This window comes from Podarcis erhardii (genome assembly GCF_964252035.2).
Source record: "Podarcis erhardii genome assembly, chromosome: 1".
In the NCBI taxonomy this organism is placed as follows: domain Eukaryota; kingdom Metazoa; phylum Chordata; class Lepidosauria; order Squamata; family Lacertidae; genus Podarcis; species Podarcis erhardii.
This window is the reverse complement of record NC_138497.1, coordinates 60,154,872-60,173,087: the sequence shown is the minus strand read 5'-3', so window position 1 is coordinate 60,173,087 and position 18,216 is coordinate 60,154,872. Positions and strand designations below refer to the sequence as shown.

The following is an 18,216-nucleotide window of genomic DNA, read 5'->3' as shown; positions in this document are numbered from 1 at the left end:
TAAATGGCTGTGGCAGACTCTTGGCATTGCTTTGCTAATGGCTTGGCTCTCTGTGACTAGGATGCCCAGCAGGACAAGGAATGGCAAGGATATTTTCACAACTTGCCAGATTCATTAACTTCCCTGCTGGTACTGCTGACAACTGCAAATAATCCAGATGGTAAGCATAACTTTCTAAATGTATTCTCTCTCTCCCCCTCTCTTACTTTCTACTGTTAAGAGAATTAAGATTTGAGGAAATTCATGTTTTTCATGGTGGTGCAAACTTTGAGACATTTGGCTAGGAGTGTGAGCGCGAATTATTTCATTTTCACTGTGTCTCAGGCCTGATTTGACTACCATAGAAATACAGAAGACCCCCCCTCCCCTCACTCTAGTTTTCCTTTAAACTTATTTACTTACGGATTGGAGTTCATAATGGGTTTTGACCTGTAGAGTAAGCTCTTATCTACCCCAGTATAAATTGAATTCTGATTTCCTTTTTCAGTTTGTCTTTCTTCCCCATGTTTCATGCTGACTAACTGCTTCTTTTGTCTCTTCAAACACCTAGCATGTTTCTCTGATAGGTGTTCCTTGGTGTTTGCCTTGATTTTTTAAACACTGTTTGGAGAGAAGAAGAAGTTGGCTTTGTGACTGGCATAAAGGCTGGCCATTTAGTAATGTGCAAATCTGGCTTCTAGCAAAAAAAACCCCTCATAAGTAGAGGTTCGCCCTGAGCTTTATCTGAAAAATAATTGTATACATATGTTTTAATGAGCGCACTTCTTCATTGGCCCAACATAAGCAGTGTGTGTGCTTCTCTTTTTCAGCATTTTATATATTCATTATTACTTTCTAACCTTCTTAAAAATTGTTGTACAGTGATGATTCCTGCCTACTCTAAGAATCGAGCATATTCCATCTTCTTCATATTCTTTACTGTAATAGGTAAGCTGCCACTTCATTTGAATAAGATCCCTATGCAAGTCATTCAGTGTGACCTTTGTTTTATTTGTCTCTATATAAGGGTGTTTCCAGACTTCTGTGAGATTGGTACTCCTCATTCATGCATTCCCCCCCTCAGCATCCATAGGACATCATTGGCATTAAAATATCCCTCTCCCCATTTTAACTCTGACCGGTGGGGGAGGAATCTGACACACACACACACACACACACACACACACACACACACACACAAAACCAGTTTGCAAATTAAGCCTCTGTTTGGAAGCACCTATACTCCTCAACCTCCCCTGTATTCTAACGAAGTTGTGGCTTTCTCTGGGAAAATAAAATAACATTTAGGGACAGAAGAAATTACCTTCCATACACTATTGACACTTAAAATACACCTGATTAAAATTCATTATACTTTCATACATTGTATAGTTATCTAAGCCAGTCTTTAAAAATACAAGGTACCTTCTTCCTTCCTTTATTTGGAAAGAGTGTACTAGAACGAACATGTTTTAAAGTGTGGTGTTCATACTTGTGGTAAAATAATTCTAGAAAATTCCCATTTTACCAGCTAACCTTGGGAATTCTGCTTATTTTTGCAGTTTTGGTGCAAATTCCTGGAGCATTCATATGGGTCTCTGTTTACAGTTGAACAAACACAGCACAGCTTCTATTTTTTTAAAGTAAATATTTTTTCTTTTCTTAAGGGAATTTATTTCTGATGAACTTGCTGACAGCAATAATATACAATCAGTTTCGTGGCTATCTTCTGGTGAGTAAAGCCTAAATGACATTTTGTTGAAATGATGAAACCTAGCACAGGCTACTGCGTGGGAAGTTCCTGCTGTTGGGGTATTTCAACAGCCTTCAGGAATCTGGGTTTTAGGGAGTCTTTGGTAGAAGATTTTGACTGTGGCATGGTCGAATACAGCTGTGGCACAGTTGGATCTCATGTGCTTGTGTTGTATGTGTGGTTGCTGCTGCAAGCACATGAGTAGGTGGTTAGGGTCTTTCCCATGTGATTGTCACCTTAGGAGGGAGATGGCAGAGTGAGGGAAATCCACACGATTCGCTTCCTTCCACATATACATGGTTGTGATTTTTACGTACACATTGCAGTTGTCTTGTGTGATGTGTGATAGGAATTTTATGGTCTTAGATATATGGCAACGTTCATAACCACACGTACATAGATCAGCACAGGAAAGCCAACCTGGAACCATTTTGATTCCTAAACTGAGCAAATGTTTCTCAGCAAGGTCAAAGTGGAAAAGCCTCCCCATTGTCTCTTCCTTCACAAATCCTGTCTTAATCTGTGTTTGAATAAGGGTGTGAGCCTTATCATTACAAAAGACTGCCCAGGCTCCCCAAGAAATCCAATCAAGAAACCTGCCAGACAGGAAATAAACAAAGCGACAGGAGAAAACAACATGCAAATGTTCTGTTTTAGATCACCTTATCTGAGGGGTGGTCTTAGATTACACCCCTTCTGTGATGAATGCATAATGTTTCTGGGGGTGGTCTTGATCTACAGGATGGGAATTTCAAAAGTCTTTATAAGCCCTTGCACAGCAATTTTGGGGGTCCTCTTCCTCTCCTGCGTGTGAGGGGAGCACTCTGTTGCAACAGATCAATAAAGACCAAGCTTACTAGCTGCTTTGCTTCTCAATATTCTCTGGTTGGCCTCTGTTATTTTCTCCTACCAATAGGGAACCTATGTAAGGACTCTATATGGGCTCTTGGATACCCCATAAGGGAAAAGGGCATATTTTTATTTACAACAGATGGAGGTAGAATCATATTTAACATTTCAGAAACCAAAATTGTGAGCAAACATTTCCCAAGGAGATGCTTATCTGGCCATCTCACCTGCAAGAGTGAGAAAATCAGTTCAGCCAATGAAGATGTTCTGAAGGCCAGGAGCTCATGATGGACTTTTTCCCAGTGACTTTTTGTCTTGGACTTGCGCCTTTGATTTGTGTTCTGCTGCATGTGACACTTTCAAAACAGAGCGGATCTTCTCTAGTTCTTTGTGTTCTTCATGCCCGTAACTTTCTCCTATGTGTTGGCAAATATTTTTTTCCCCGTTTCAGAAATCAGTTCAATCCTCACTTTTCCGAAGGCGCTTAGGAATCCGGGCTGCCTTTGAAGTTCTTTGTCCTCTGAAGGAGACTTCTCTCAATAAGAACATGTGAGTGAAAGGCGTCAAGCACACATAGGGTGGGTAGAGACAAGGAACAGAAGGTTAATGATTCCTTCTCACACATTGTAACTTTGTTTATGTAGTTTGCGTGTCCAGGTGGAGACTCTAGCTCAAGTTCTTCATAGAGTAAAAATGGATCCTGACTGCAAGGAAGCAATCTTTAGGGTAGGAATCACTTTTTTAACTTAATGAGAAGTTGGATTTCATTCAAAAAATGTTCTTGAACAACAACATTGGTGTGTTAACTTCCAGTTTCTCTTGTATATGCAGAACCTTGAGTTGTGTCCCCCAGGAGGTCTGACCTCTGCTCAGTTTCAGTTACTCTTTGATGAACTGGACAAACACAAAGTTAAAGAGGTATGGACCTGGCTTTCATTTATGCCAGCTTTCCAGGTTCCCTCCAGGTGTGGTGGCCGAGGTAGATAGGAGCTGTGGCCCAAAACATCTGCAGGGTACCAGCCTGGCAAATGCTGATTGTACATTTGGGGCTGGTGTACAAGTTTACTGAGAGTCGTGCTATGTGTTAGTCATGAAAGTTGCGTCTGAATCATGCATGTAACTTTCCTCCCTTTACCTGGCATAAAATGTAGAATTTAAATATTCACATTTTCTAGCTTTGTTGAGTCTGAGAACTCTTGAAGGAGCTGCAGTTAATACTGAGTTGTTCTAATAAAGAATTGCTTGGATAAAGTTAATGGGAATAGTTGCGAATAGGGGTTTGTTTGTTTTTTGGTGCATTTGCTTCTCTGCAGAACAGTAGCCTTTCAATTTTTGTTTCCTCTTAGCTCTAATGATGTGTCTACTTGAGTGTAGGGCACTCCCATACCTCAGTAGGCGTGGGGCTGCACTTCAAGCCCCGCCTTTGATGGGGCATCACTGTGTCTGCCTCAATGGGCCCTTCAGGCAAGCAGGTGCTCACACATCTAAGCTCCGTGCAACTGGGACTCCCAGTGGCTTGGGTGTCCTGCTTGTGTAGAGCCTCTATGTGTGGGCTGCTCTTCCGCAGAGGATTCCCTTTTCAGACCTCTGTGCTCAATATGTGAAGGTTGAGGGCAGTTTAATGTCAAGGGCACAACATCAGCAATGGGAATAGATGTGTGGCCCCACTCCTGCTGCTACCCAGGAGTGTTCTATATATGGCTCACGAATGCATAGGGCTCCTGTGTTTCCTAAATCTCAAAGCATATTTGGAAAATCACTGCTTCCCTACTAATAAAAGAAAGCAAAGCTGAACATAATATATTATAGCTGGTCAGTGAGATATGAATCCCTGCTTCCTGAATAGGGTCTGACTGCTCCAAAAAATGTGCAGAAAATTAAAAATTAAGATATTAGACAAAGATCCCCTATGCCAGAGGTTCCCAAACTTAGGTCCCCTGCTGTTTTTGGACTACAACTCCCATCATCCATAGCCAGTAGAATCAGTGGTCAGGGGTGATGGGATTTGTAGTTCAAAAACAGCAGGAGACCCAAGTTTGGGAAACGCTGCCCTGTGCATATGAAAACTGTTCAGAATACACCTTTCCACCATTTATATAAGGTTCCCAGGGAAGGACTTCTAAAGATTCCAATTAGTAGTAATGTTGAGGTGGCTTAATGTGGTAAGAGTATTTTTTTGTTGACTGATTGGAACAAATATGCCATAACTGATGCAAGAAATTTGTACAGTCTATCATTTGAGCGAGATCATCTTCTACTAACTGTACCCCTTTGATTGATGATCAGTGCTGATAACTGGACCTTTTGTTGCATTTTTTTTGGGGGGGGGGTTTGACGTTTTCAGCAAATAAATGATTAACTGGGCCAGCGGGTATTGTGTTGGGCCAGGGAATTAATCTTGTTGCACTCAGAGATTTCTGGGTGGGGACAGTTTCCCTGTCATCCTTTTCTTCTTGGTCTCTAAAGAGGGGCTGCATGCAGGTGTGGAGCTGTCACAGTGCGGTTGCAGCAGGCCTTAGGGATACGTATCCTAAGTCAAAGAGATGCCTCTTCAAGGCCGTGTGTTATTGAAGAAACAGCAGGTCATGTTGACAAGACTTTCATATCCTTTTCTTTCAGCGTCCTCCCAGGCCAGATTATCAGTCACCTTTTCTACAGAGAATCCAAATTGTCTTTGGTCACCGTTACTTTGGCTATTTAGGGAATGCAGTTGCTGTAGCAAACGTTTTGTCTGTGTGCGTAAGTATAACATGTGTCAAATAGTAGTGATTTTACATTAAGGCAAGTTTTAGCAGGGCAGTTTAGTAGCCCAGTTCTCTTGTCATTTTCTGTGATGCAATTGTTCTCATAAGAAAAGCCCTGTTGAATCAGACCAAGACTCCAGGAAGCATCCTGATTCCACTTGCAGCCAGGCAGATATTCTTAGGAAGCACAGCGATAGCCCTTTCCCGTTGTTTCTCCCCAATAACTGATAATGTTGTGGTGGGGAACCAGTGGCCCTCCAGATGTTGCCACACTGCAACTTCCAGCAGCCTTGACCATTGGTCATGCTGGCTGAGGTTGATGGGAGTCCAACAGTATCTGCGTGCCAATTACAACAACACAAAGCAAAAACAAAGCAAATCAGATAGCTGCTATTCTTGCTGGCCCTTGAAGTGCAGTGGCTTTTACTGCACAGCTAGAGATTTCTTGTCTTCCTATTGGGGGATGCCTGAATCTATTGCAGGAAGGGAATGAGAGATGCATGGATATACTGTTAGGTATGTCCTAACTGTTGAAGATTCTCAAAATATTTGACTGCTGCCATGGTCAGTGGGCGAGAATGCAGTCTTTATAACATAATTACGGTCTGGTCCATTTTCTATCTTGCTTAATGTGCTAGGCATCAATTCTGAACAACTTTGCTCAGGGCACTTCATAATGTTGTAGTTTAAAAGTTTGGTGCCAACTGACCAGTATCTGTTTCTCTTCCCCTTAAGGTGGTCATGGTACTAGATGCAGATAAGCAACCTGCTGCACGGGATGACTTTTTTTTAGGGGTAAGGCCACTTTCTCTGGCTTTCTCTGCAAGAGTGTCTGTTCCAAATGCTCAATTCTTAATGTGCATCTCAATTCTAAATTTTCAAGGTTATAAACTGTGTCTTCATTTTCTACTACCTCCTGGAAATGTCATTGAAAATTCTAGCACTGGGATTAAAAAGATACATATCTTATCCAAGCAACATATTTGATGGCCTTCTGACTGTAGTTCTGATGGTGAGTATTGCTACGCAAGTTCCATTCTGTTTTGTTTTTTTACTGTAAAGATGACCACTGACCACAAATTGATGGCTGGAGGATAGGAAAGGAAAAGAGAATGTACATGTGACTTCACCAGGCTGTGTGTGTGTGTTTTGAGTTTAAAAGTATGACTGTGTTGGTTATATTTCCTTCATGGTTGAAAACTACTTTGTTGGATGCAGAGGAAAGAAAGAAAGAAAACTTTTAGGACCTTGCTCGTAATAAAGATCCCTCCCCAGCATGTTAATAGGACATTTGTCTCTAACAGATGTTTTCTACTACTAAAATTTCAGTTATTGAATAGCAATTGAAATTCCTATAGCTTTGCTCTGTTCCTTCTTCTCAAAGGTTTTGGAGGTGTCAACATTTGCTGTCTATGGATTTCCTCATCGAGGATGGTATGTGCTCTTTGTAAGCAATTTCAGCTTTCCGGAAACCAGCAACTTTTGATGCTTTAACCAACATCCACTTTGCTTCTTGCTAGAATTCTTGCTGGGGAAAAGTGGGGCTAGAAACTCATGACCAGGAGCTGTCTCACATCCAGCTCTAAAATCAACTGCTTTTCTGATAGTGGTTGATTCTGGTATCCCTTTATTTGTAGGAATATAATGTTGATGATTATGATGATGTGGCATTGTAAGGAGGGACATACTGGTTTATAATCTGTATTACATGGGGATCTGAAAGTATCTGCAATGGACAGTGGAAAATCCTTTTAGAGGAAAGAGCAGGCTTAGAGCCATGGGGCTTTGTATGATCATAGCCAAAATGTTGTATTTCTCTTCAGTCTCAAGCCCCTTTAAAATGGAGTTTGATAAGAGGGTTGCAGACCAGTTGGAACATTGCAGCTTGGAAAGGATAGCAAATAGGCATGATTTTCCTCCTGCACCCCCCCCTGCCATATTAACACTTGAAATAGTCATTCTGAGTCTGAGGATGGGGAAATGACCATGCCATTATCAGCTTATAACTCTTAAGGCAAAGGTGTTAATTTAAGACTGTGTGGCATTGTGTTCCTTTTCCCAATACGGGCATGAACATCTTGCTTGAGTAAGATCACACTTTTAGTTGGCTTAGAAAAGCAGATGTAGTTTATAGTGTTGGTTCGTACTCCCAGGTTTTTTGTTTTTTGTTTGTTTCTATCTTAATTCTAGGAGACCTGAAATGTTGGGCTTGCTCTCTCTGTGGGACATGGTTCGCCTGGCAAACATGTTGATTGTGTTCCGATTTCTGCGGATCATCCCTAACATAAAGGTACTTCTGCTTCACTGTCTTGCTTTTATCTGAATTTGGGTTATAGTCTCTGTTCTCATGTATAAGAACTATTTTTAAAATTAAAAAAATCCTAATGATTCTATCTCTTTTTCCAGTTCATGTCCTTAGTTGCCAGTACACTGTTGGACCTTGTGAAAAACATAAGATCTTTCGCAGGGATCTTAGTGGTAAGTGGAAGCCAAGAAAGATTCATTTCTCCTTCTATGTTTCATCTTAATGAAACAGATTTATAAAACAATATTTGGCAATGGAATATATGTAAGCAAACTCTGGCCACCCTAGTGGGATCAGTATGGTCACTGTTATCACAGCATTATCTATTATAATGTGTGGCATCATTTATGGTTGTTTTTTTTAATATACAAGATGCTTATATAAAAGTAAAGGGTGGTAGTCAGCTAAATTTTACTCATAGTAAATCCACTGAAATGATCAAACCCATTGGGTAATCAGAGTAAAACTTAATTGGCTACAAATAAGAGTTGTCGTAAAGCAGAGCTTTCCAAACTTTTCACCTTGGTGGCACACTTTTTAGACATGCATCATTTTACGACACAGCAATTCAGTTTTAATAGCAAACTGGAGGTTAAACTAACCCCTTTCCAGCCCCGGGAGGAGCACTTACACACTGCAGCCAACACACAAATGTGTTGCTACACACAGTTTGGAAAGCTTTGTCCTAAAGGGTGAAGTGCCATCTGTTGACATATTTAGGAATTGCAAGGTGAAGATAAATCTCTCAAATAGCTTGTCAGACAGTTTGTGGGAGTTTTCTATCATGGAAGCGTAGGAACAGATAACTATCCCAGTAAGGCCAGAAGCAAAAGTTTGTTGTTTTTGTTTTAAATAGCCACTTTTCTCCAACTGCCTGTGCCTCTGTTTCCTATCTTCCTCTCTTGTTTCAATGTGCCTATATTTTAGATGGCAAATCCTTTAGGAAAGGATTTCGTCTCTGATCTGAACACAGATAGCTGTTGGAAATGTTCCTGTGATTTCTTTATTTATTTAAAATTGAGCAAAGCAATAGTGGCTGTCAGGACACTGAGAATCATAATGTGGCCAATGATTGTTCCACGAACCATAAGCTATGTGCTGCAGACGAGCACAAGCTTCCTCTTTATGTGTCCGTATCTGTATGTGCCAGCGGGTGTAATTAAGGCTTTTAGAAAGTTTGACCACAATCCTCAAAGCCAGAAAAGCAAGGCAGGTGTTCAGAAAAGGCACATGACGCTGTCCTCTGAATAAGCCCAGAAGGCACATGAAGGAGCATGCACCAAGATCCTGGCGCAAGCCACCCATCCACATCTGAATCTGCTCCTTAGGGCTTATATTTTGCTACAGTGAGATTGCTATAGAGCAGGAGCTTTGAGGTTTTGCTGTCTTTGCTTCTTTTCCAAACTGCTTATATTAAAATTAAAAAGTGAACAAAGATTAGCGTGCTCTGGAAAATGTTGAGCTTACCTATAAAATGACTATCATCTTGCCAGTGACTTTTCACTGGTAGCTTAGAAATAGAAAATAACTGATGCCCAATTCGTTCTTCTCCAGGTGGTTTTCTATGCATTTGCAATAGTGGGGATGGAGCTGTTTAGGGGTGCCATTACTCCCACGGGAAGCATTAGGTAAGTCTCACTTAAATGTGGCTTTAAGGCAGAATTTGTTGTAATTTCCATGTGCGAACATAGCCAGCTGCAGAGCAGCATCTAATCCGGTCCTGCGATGCATTGCACGCAATAATGAAACAACTTTACACTCATTTTTCGTTTATAGCGGTGTCAATGCAACAAACGCCACTCTGCAGTGCGGCACCTTTGAACAGCTGCAGTATTGGCCAAACAACTTCGATGACTTTGCGGTGAGTGTTTTCATTAGGGATTTCTTGTCATTTTCAACATTTACCCTACCAGTTTGAGACCTACCAGTTTCCTCTCTTTGCTGTTGCTTCTAAATCTCAAATTAGAATAATCTCCATTACGGCTCATTTTTTCGTTCTTGTCCCTCAGGCATCCCTGGTGACTTTGTGGGATGTGATGGTTGTGAACAACTGGCAGGTTTTCTTGGATGCATATTCCAGATACTCATCTCCGTAAGTAATGGGCAGAAGCTGTACATTTGGCAGATGTCTCCAAAGTAAAAAAGATCTTTGCATTTTGGGGGGAAGAGAATTGGTCTGCTTCTGCAGTATGGAGAGTGCCATGTGCTGCTGCTTCAGAAACTCAGCACGGAGAGATGCATTTTGTAGGCCCTTTAGAAATAACCCCATAACAACCAGCAGTTAGTCCCTTTATCAGGACCAACCAAGTGAGTGAGGTTTCTTAAAGTTCTCTACAACATTTTGTTCTTTAAAAAATAAATACTTTTATGGATGATAAATGAAACCAATAAGAACAGCAGAATGAGACAAATTGTACTGTTTGGTGGGCGGGCGAATGGGGTGGGAGAAAGAGGCACATATCAGGGCATGATAGGAAAGCTCTAAAATCTGCAGTTTTAAGAAACAGTGTAGGATAACCCCCTAATGGAGATCAGGCTGCATCCAGGGTTATGGGGACCATGCTTATGATTTCATTTTTTGAAAATGTGTAAGCTAGGAGACCTATCCCCACTAGAACACATGGATCCCTTGTGAAGTCCAGACCATAAATAAAGAGAAATAAAGAGAAATGGGATAGTCTTAAAGGTGACCTTTCTGCTAGACAAAAAAGAACTCGAATTTGCTCCATGTCACTTACCAGGGCTAGTCTGTATGTTTTGAAGCTCATGTCTGTTCACACAGGCATACATATTGGAAGAAAGAATTCTTGGAATGCTGTGTTTCATCTTTCATGACTGGGGAGAGCTGGGATTGGAATATGCCCTGATTGTGGAACTTGCAATGTGGTGTGTTTTGAATGACCTCCTCTGAAGGTCTGCCAGTGTGTGTGGGCTACCTGTCCACCTGCATGAGCAGCACACATTGGGTTGAATCTAGAGTTGATCATGCCTGACTAACTTAAATCCCATTTATTTCAATGGGCTTAGCCTAAGCATCATTAAGTCTGGATCCAACCCATTCATTTGGAATAATAGGTGCTATTTGATTTATCTTTAAATATATGCATCTGTTTCCCTCCCTAGATGGTCAAAATTATACTTTGTCTCCTGGTGGCTGATTTCCTCCGTCATTTGGGTCAATCTGTTCATTGCTTTGCTTCTGGAGGTAATGCTGATGGGCTTAATCATCACAAGAGAATTCACTTTTTGTTCTTCTTGAAGTAGCAAACCCTCTGATGGATAAATGGAATAGGCAAGCTATGCTATCGTACAGGCAGTATTTGGAACACAGTGTTGTCCGTATGCGGATGACGCCCAGCTCTTTCTCTCCATTCCATCTGAATCAGAAAGGGCTGTTCAGTTGCTGAACCGGTGTCCAAAGGCAGCAACAGGCTGGGTGAGGGTCAGTAAACTGAAACTGGAGCCTGACAAGAAGGAGGCCCTGTTGGTCCTTAGAACTCAGGTTCAGGCACATGGTTGTCAGCTTGTTCTGGACAGGGTAACAAATCACCTGAGAAAGCAGATATGTAGCTTAGGGCTGCTCCTCAATTCTAAGCAAGGAATGTCACATATACCCAGATAAAGCTGGTTCACTGGCTGTGGTTATTCCTAGACCAAGAGGCCTCAGTGACCCATGTTCCTGGGTGGATTACTGCCATTCCCTCTACATGGGACTACTATTGAAGAAGGCCTGGAAGCTGCAGTTAGTGCAGAACACTGCTGCCCACTTGCTGTACGATATGGCAAGAGATATACCACCCCCTTCCTCAGGGAACTGCATTGCCTTCACATGAACTACTAGGCCCAAAGTGTTAGAACCAGTGTACAAAGCCTTAAATGACTTGACACCCTAATACAATGAAAACATTTTTTTTATTTTATAGCCATTTAGACATATCTGTCTAGCCCTATAGTACCTCTCCCAAACAATATCTAGACTGATTTCAAAAGCCTTCTCCTTGCCTGGGCCACCTTACATCCTGAGACTTAGAGCGGGTTCAAATTGCCTGTCTTTTACTCAGCACAGAAAGGCTGCTGTGGTGATTAGGGGCAGGTAAGTCATGGAAGTTTCACCATCAACTTCCATGAAATCTGGGAAAGCAGATTTCCACTGCTCCTGGTGCACCTCACTTTTATGAGGCATACAGCTAGGCTTCCATGAATGGTTGCTTCCATGAGTAGAGTCATGCTTGCCTGGTGGGTGTGGAGATGAGAACCTCTCAGAAAGACCACCTGAAATAGCCCTCTTCCCATTCTTTCTCTTCACTGGCAGAATTTTATCCATAAATGGGACCGTCTCTGCCATCGACCATCTCTCTCAGAAGTTGAATACCAGATGACAATGGAACTCATGTTCCGGTGAGTATGGAGTGCTTAATCTTATTTCCTGATTTAAAACATGTTTTAAGGAGTAGTTGAATGGCTGTTGACACTAGAATTTCCCTAAGGGCTACGAAATTTGTGTTCCACAAGTGATTGTTTCTTAACTCTATTAAAGATCAGAATATTCAATAGGGACCAACCTTATAGACACAGTATGGTCAAGACACAGTGTGGTACCAGATTTTAGAAAGATGTATTATTTTCCCTGATTGAAAGAGAGTGAATCCCCTTTTGATGTTGGATTCTTTTATATTCTCTGCAAGGACATATGGGATAACTGTAAAACATTTTGTGGGTGAACTGTACCTTGAAGACCAACTTAGAAAGTGTGTTCCACCACAGAGGTTATTAATGTTCAAGCGACTGTAGAAGTTGCATCTAGAGTATGTAAAGGTAAAGGGACCCCTGACCGTTAGGTCCAGTCGCGGACGACTCTGGGGTTGTGGTGCTCATCTCACTCTATAGGCCAAGGGAGCCAGAGTACAGCTTCCGGGTCATGTGGCCAGCATGACTAAGCCGCTTCTGGAGAACCAGAGCAGCGCACAGAAACGCCGTTTACCTTCCCGCCGGAGCGGTACCTATTTATCTACTTGCACTTTGACGTGCTTTTGAACTGCTAGGCTGGCAGGAGCAGGGACCAAGCAACGGGAGCTCACCCCGTTGCGGGGATTCAAACCGCCAACCTTTTGATCGGCAAGCCCTAGGCTCTGTGGTTTAGACCACAGCGCCACCCGCATCCCTCATATCTAGAGTACATAAAGGTGTGCAAAATCTGCACTGAGACATTAGCTTTGTTGACTTCTAATGGCTCCTGTTTTGTCCTTCTAGGGATGTTTTGGAAGAACCTACAGAAGAAGAGCTAATTGAAAAACTTCACCAGCACCCACATATGCATCTATGTAGATGACACAGGTGGAAGCAGCAGTTTCTCCTCGTCATGCCTGCATGCAGGTTTTGTAGCAGAAGGAAAGATATTGGGAATCTTTCTGAAAGAAGTACTCTATATCTTTGATTTTATTTTTGAAAGGTGCCTGTAGTACATGGTCTTTAAAGGTTTGTTTTAAACGGTTCATTTAAAACATATTTTTTTTAAAAAATCCTAATTTGACTTTATTTTAAGTTGACTTTTATAAGCTTATGGCACTGTCACATTAAAAATACAGAACTTTAAAAATCTGGGAAATAATGTGACAGAGCAATTAAGTCTTTTAAAGAAGGGAAATGCATTAATGACACTGCACTTTAGAATGGAAACTGTGGAAGATGTAGAACTACTATGCTGGCTTGCTGCTAGCATTTAAAAACATAAACTCTGTAAGTTGGACTTAACTTTTTCTGTTATTTGTGTGTGTGTGATATGCCACAGACAATGCCTTGATAACGGGGAAAGTTCTTGGAAAATAGCATCTTTTTTCTTTTAAAAAAGTAAATATTTAATGCAAAAGCGTGAGGATTGAAACAAGACGCCATTATCCTGGGAATTCTTTTCCAATATCACCTGCTCCAAAGTGGTAAATCTATGACTGTGTATACGCACATCAAAAACGCAATCTTCTCCAAAATTCTAGGTGCTGTAGTTTTCCCCTTAGAGAACTGCATTTCCTATCATCAGTGAATGAACTATAGTGCCCAGAATTCTTTGAGAGGAAAATATGCTTTGAATGTGCTTTAACGGTAAAGTGTATATGCTACCTAGGTTAGAATGAAGAATAATGCAGTGCCAGTACAGCATCTTCATAGCAATTGCACTCAGTTGTACCTGTTGCTGGGTTTACACTGAAGCGGTTTGAGAACCGCAGACCTGCTCTCCCTATTTTAAATTCCCACACATGCCTTATTAAATGGATTGGCAGTTTCACAATAGTTGAGCATGATGGATTGTGCCTCCTTGTTGTTGTTGATATACAGATATATATATTTATATGCCTTGTTGCAATAAGGGAGACATGTGCATTGAAGCAGGCTTCTGTGCACATATGCCATGTCTTGGTTTGGGAAACCTGTGGGCAAATTTGATGCTCACCAGGTTTCTAGGAGGAGCCACCTCTTTCTTGCAGCATGGAGGAGACCACACAGCCTCATTTGCTTTCTTAGGCCGCTATCTGATCATGCGCAATGCCTTGTGGAACATGACTGCATCTGGATTAGGACCACTATGGTTTTTATATGGCAAGTAGAAGATGAGAGGGAGCACCCCTTTGCTCTTAGGGGTTTTGCTTCTACTCATTCATAAAATTGTTAGACTGCCGAGTGCATGCTTCATTCCTAATTGTACTACCCTGCCATAGTTCTGGCTATTCCCATTAGCATCCTTTTGTTTCTCAGGGGTTTGGTTTTTTGCTAGAACGTTACATATGGGATCTTGATGTTGCATGGAGCTATAACTTCCATACATTGCCATGCTTACCAAGACTGATGCTTAAAGCCATGTTTCAAGTGTAGACTCTGAAGTTATTGGCAGCGTGAAATAAAACTTCTAGACAGCCTTTGGTATTTGGACTATTGCGTTGCTGTTGAATCCCATTAGACAAAGGTGAAACCAACATCCATTTTATATTAGTAAAATGAGAATTTGAGGCTGTTGTGCCATCAAATTTTAAAAAATGTGAATTACAGTAGGAAAATCTCAGTGCTTTTAATTGTAGTAGTAGTAGTAGTCTAAATATTTTTCTTGGGCATTTAGACAAAATTCTTTTGTGCAGGAATGAGCTGTGGTTCCATCACAGCATGTGTGCAATACCTTGGGATGCGAGTCCTTGAAAGAGTCCTAAAAATACAGTTTTAGAAGTAAAAGTAGTTCATTACACCATGATACATACCGTAGATGTTATGGAGACTATCCCTGCCGGTTAAGGAGTTCTGTGTTATGACACATTGCTTCTGATATCCATTCCTGTGATTCATTTAGTCAGCAAGAGCTATTAAATAGCCCCTTTCTGTTATTTTCATCATAAGGCACGCTCTGCCCCCTTTTCCCCATTCTCCTTGTGAACTTCATCTAGCAAGTAGATTCTAGATTCATAAGCAGTTCTAAACCAATAACCTCTTGGCCATTGCAATCCTGAATTTTTAATTTCTTTAAACTGTCTGCTGGGATCCTTTTTCGTCTTTAGACATGCTGTGCATAGCTTTGAGGGTTTAGTAACTTGGAGGTCCAGTGCCAGACCCCTGAGAGGTGCCCCCTGTCCCCAAACCACAACCTGGAGGGCGGGGGGAAGTGTACAGAAAATTGAACAGGGACATCAGAATGTGTTGAGTAACCTGCCGCACAAATTAGGGAAACTGGCACACCACGTTCATTCCTCAGGAAAACAGTTCCAATCTTTGCAGTTGACAAGCAAATGGAATTGTAAAAAAGAAGCAATGAGTAGTGATTCCTTTGTAGCAATTTCATATGTATGCGCCATTATGCCAGCCCTGGGATTATTCCTGTCTTAGCATCAGTAGAACTCTTTCAGGGCAACATACATGTTCAGTACAGTCATATGGTAGAATACTTCCAGCCAGGGCTGGATTGAGGTTTGATGAGGCCCTAAGCTACTGAAGGTAATGGGGCCCATTATATGTCCAGCTGTCCTTTGTCAACAACAAAATTCCACTGTTTTTTGTTTTGAATATATGCTATATGGTAATTTATGGACCTAATAGGTATCTAAAGTCATTTGCACATAACAAATGTTTTTGATCCAGTACATTTTCCCTTTACATTTTTTGGGGGCCCCCAAGATAGTGGGCCCCTAAGCTATAGCTTGCTTAGCTTATATGTACATCCGGCACTGCACCACTTCAGACTGCACATAAAGGATTGCATGTTCCCCTCATACAAAAATAAAACAAAAATACGCCTGTGTGTACAAGGCTAGCACATTGGGAATAACGAACATACCATAGCTGTCTCTGTTACATGCCAGATTAATTTACCTGGTTCTTCATTTATAATACACTCATGGGAACTTTGGGACTTTTTTTTTTATGTTTCTCCATCTAATAATGGCTAGGGCATGTCTTAACTTAGTTTCACCTTTAGTTGTAAACAGTCTGTCTCTGTAATTTTTCACCTTTTCAAATTACAAGTAAAATGGGCATTTTTCTATACTCTTAACACCAGTTGGGGCTCCCAAAAAGTTCCTCTTATGCAACTTTCAATAAAATAAAATAGTGCCATTTGACCAGTACAATGTGCCCAATATATCAATGCAACATACCTTTTATTCATGCTCTGGGATCTTTTATAGAAAAACCACTAGGATTGTGTATTTTGTGATTTTTAAAAATGCATTAAAAATTAAGTGTATCAATGCAAGTCCATTACTGAGAGCACAAGAATTTGAATGTAATTACTTGTTAATATAGTAAAATATTTTTGAAACAACTGGAATCCTCCCATTTATTTTGTGTGTGTGACTGCTTGTTTGAAATTGGGCTGTCTGAAATATTAAGCTGTCCTCTGGTTTTCTGAACATTTTGAGCATCTAGATTTTTGGGGGCAGTTTTATCTGAGGTGGGTTACTGTCAACCTCTTATTCGTGCATTGTTTAGCTCAACTGGTGTTGCCACATTTTTGCTTAAATTCCTGCCTTATGAGTTGGATTACACAAGCAAGCAACACAGTAATATTTGCTCATTCATTTTTTCTCCTGTGTTTCCTCCATGGAAATCAGGGTACCATCTCTTCCCCTGCTTGCCAAATCAACTGTATCCTTAAAACATCCTTTGAGGTAAGTTAGGCTGAGAGAGAGTCACTCAGTGAGTTTTATTGCTGATCAGGGAATGGAAGCAAGGCTTTCCCAGTGTGGTGAAGGGCATAGCTCACTGGCTGAGCTCCTGCGTTGTATCTGAAAGGTTCAAGGTTCAATGCCTCTAGTCAGAGTTGAAAATGTGTGCTACCTGAAACCCTGGAAAGCCATAGCCAATGAGTACAGACAGTACTGAGCTAGATGGACCAATATGCTGATTTGGTATAAGGCAGCTTCCTGTGTCCTAGTCTATATCGCATGGGCTCTCATTGGGGAATGACTTTGATAATGTCAGACCAGTGCAGTTATTTACTGTGCAGTGGTACCTTGGGTAACAGATGCTTCAGGTTATATCTGCTAACCCAGAAATAGTACCTTGGGTTAAGAACTTTGCTTCAGGATGAGAACAGAAATTGCACAGTGGTGGAGGGAGGCCCATTAGGTAAAGTGGTACCTCAGGTTAAGAACGAACCTCCAGAACGAATTAAGTTCTTAACCCGAGGTACCACTGTATATCTAATGCACAGAAAACTACTCAACACAACAGAGTCTGATGAGGATGAGTGTTGTTACTTTTACCAGGAGGGAACTGATGAACTTTACAAGAAATGACAGTTCAAGGCCTTGAAAAGATTCATGTTAATGTTAGATTTGCAGATAACAAAACAAAATGTATTCAAAGAGAATCCCCTGCCTTTGTCAGTCATGTATACTTGAAAGTATGTCTCCGTTGTAATGGGTACAATATTGCTGCCTAAGGAAACAATATGGTTTTATAGTTTTGTATGCAATCTGCATGCAGGTGTTATAAGTTGTAGTCACAAAGTAGACCCATTGAAACAAATGAAGAAAAGCAGCAAGCCAGAGAGAGAGAGAGAGAGATATGTTTGATTTCTGTTTGAATCCAAGGCTGTGGCTATGGGAGAAACAAGGCCTTCTGGGGTGTTAATGATGTGAGCCCCTCCAGCATAGACACTTCTCATCTTGTTTATTCAACATGATCCTGTTGGCATCTGGGGGCATCTGATTGGCTCCAGCTAGATCGTCTCCCTCTCAGCCTTTGCACTGCTGAGATTCATCGACCTCTGGCTCCGACATAAATCAGCAACTCAAGCTTGCTCACTTGAGCACACTTTACTTAGCACAGTAAACTGCACAACAGAAGAGGCTTGAGGCTGTAGATACATACTAAAACTAAGGATTTATTTTACATAAATCAGAACAAAGAAACATGTTGTCTCTCCTTGTTGTCTTCTCGGAGAGAGACTAAAAACAAAAGCAATACACAGAGCGGAAGTTCCGCTCACGGGACCCAGCAGTCTGTGCTAGAATGTAAACAGACATGTGACATGTAACAATCCCACATATCTGCAACAAAAGGTGGAATGGAACCTCCAACAGATCCATCCTCATGCCCTGTAGAAAAAG

The 18,216-nt window shown here is 41.2% G+C and overlaps 1 protein-coding gene across 1 annotated transcript in view; it reads left to right on the top strand.

Moving 5' to 3' along the window:
* TPCN2 (two pore segment channel 2) overlaps window positions 1–16,424 on the top strand; it is a gene marked incomplete at its 5' end in the record, with an annotated part of 30,682 nt that extends 14,258 nt beyond the window's left edge. Inside the window, 18 exons of the mRNA XM_081834862.1 lie at window positions 61–160; window positions 862–927; window positions 1,647–1,711; window positions 3,033–3,130; window positions 3,226–3,307; window positions 3,413–3,499; window positions 5,201–5,320; window positions 6,061–6,120; window positions 6,209–6,337; window positions 6,710–6,759; window positions 7,516–7,615; window positions 7,732–7,803; window positions 9,185–9,258; window positions 9,407–9,491; window positions 9,640–9,722; window positions 10,754–10,835; window positions 11,943–12,028; window positions 12,881–16,424. Of these exons, the coding sequence (XP_081690988.1) occupies window positions 61–160; window positions 862–927; window positions 1,647–1,711; window positions 3,033–3,130; window positions 3,226–3,307; window positions 3,413–3,499; window positions 5,201–5,320; window positions 6,061–6,120; window positions 6,209–6,337; window positions 6,710–6,759; window positions 7,516–7,615; window positions 7,732–7,803; window positions 9,185–9,258; window positions 9,407–9,491; window positions 9,640–9,722; window positions 10,754–10,835; window positions 11,943–12,028; window positions 12,881–12,959 (1,518 nt within the window). The 3' untranslated portion in view covers window positions 12,960–16,424. The remainder of the gene's footprint in view (window positions 1–60; window positions 161–861; window positions 928–1,646; window positions 1,712–3,032; window positions 3,131–3,225; window positions 3,308–3,412; window positions 3,500–5,200; window positions 5,321–6,060; window positions 6,121–6,208; window positions 6,338–6,709; window positions 6,760–7,515; window positions 7,616–7,731; window positions 7,804–9,184; window positions 9,259–9,406; window positions 9,492–9,639; window positions 9,723–10,753; window positions 10,836–11,942; window positions 12,029–12,880) is intronic.
* Window positions 16,425–18,216: the final 1,792 nt, after the last annotated feature.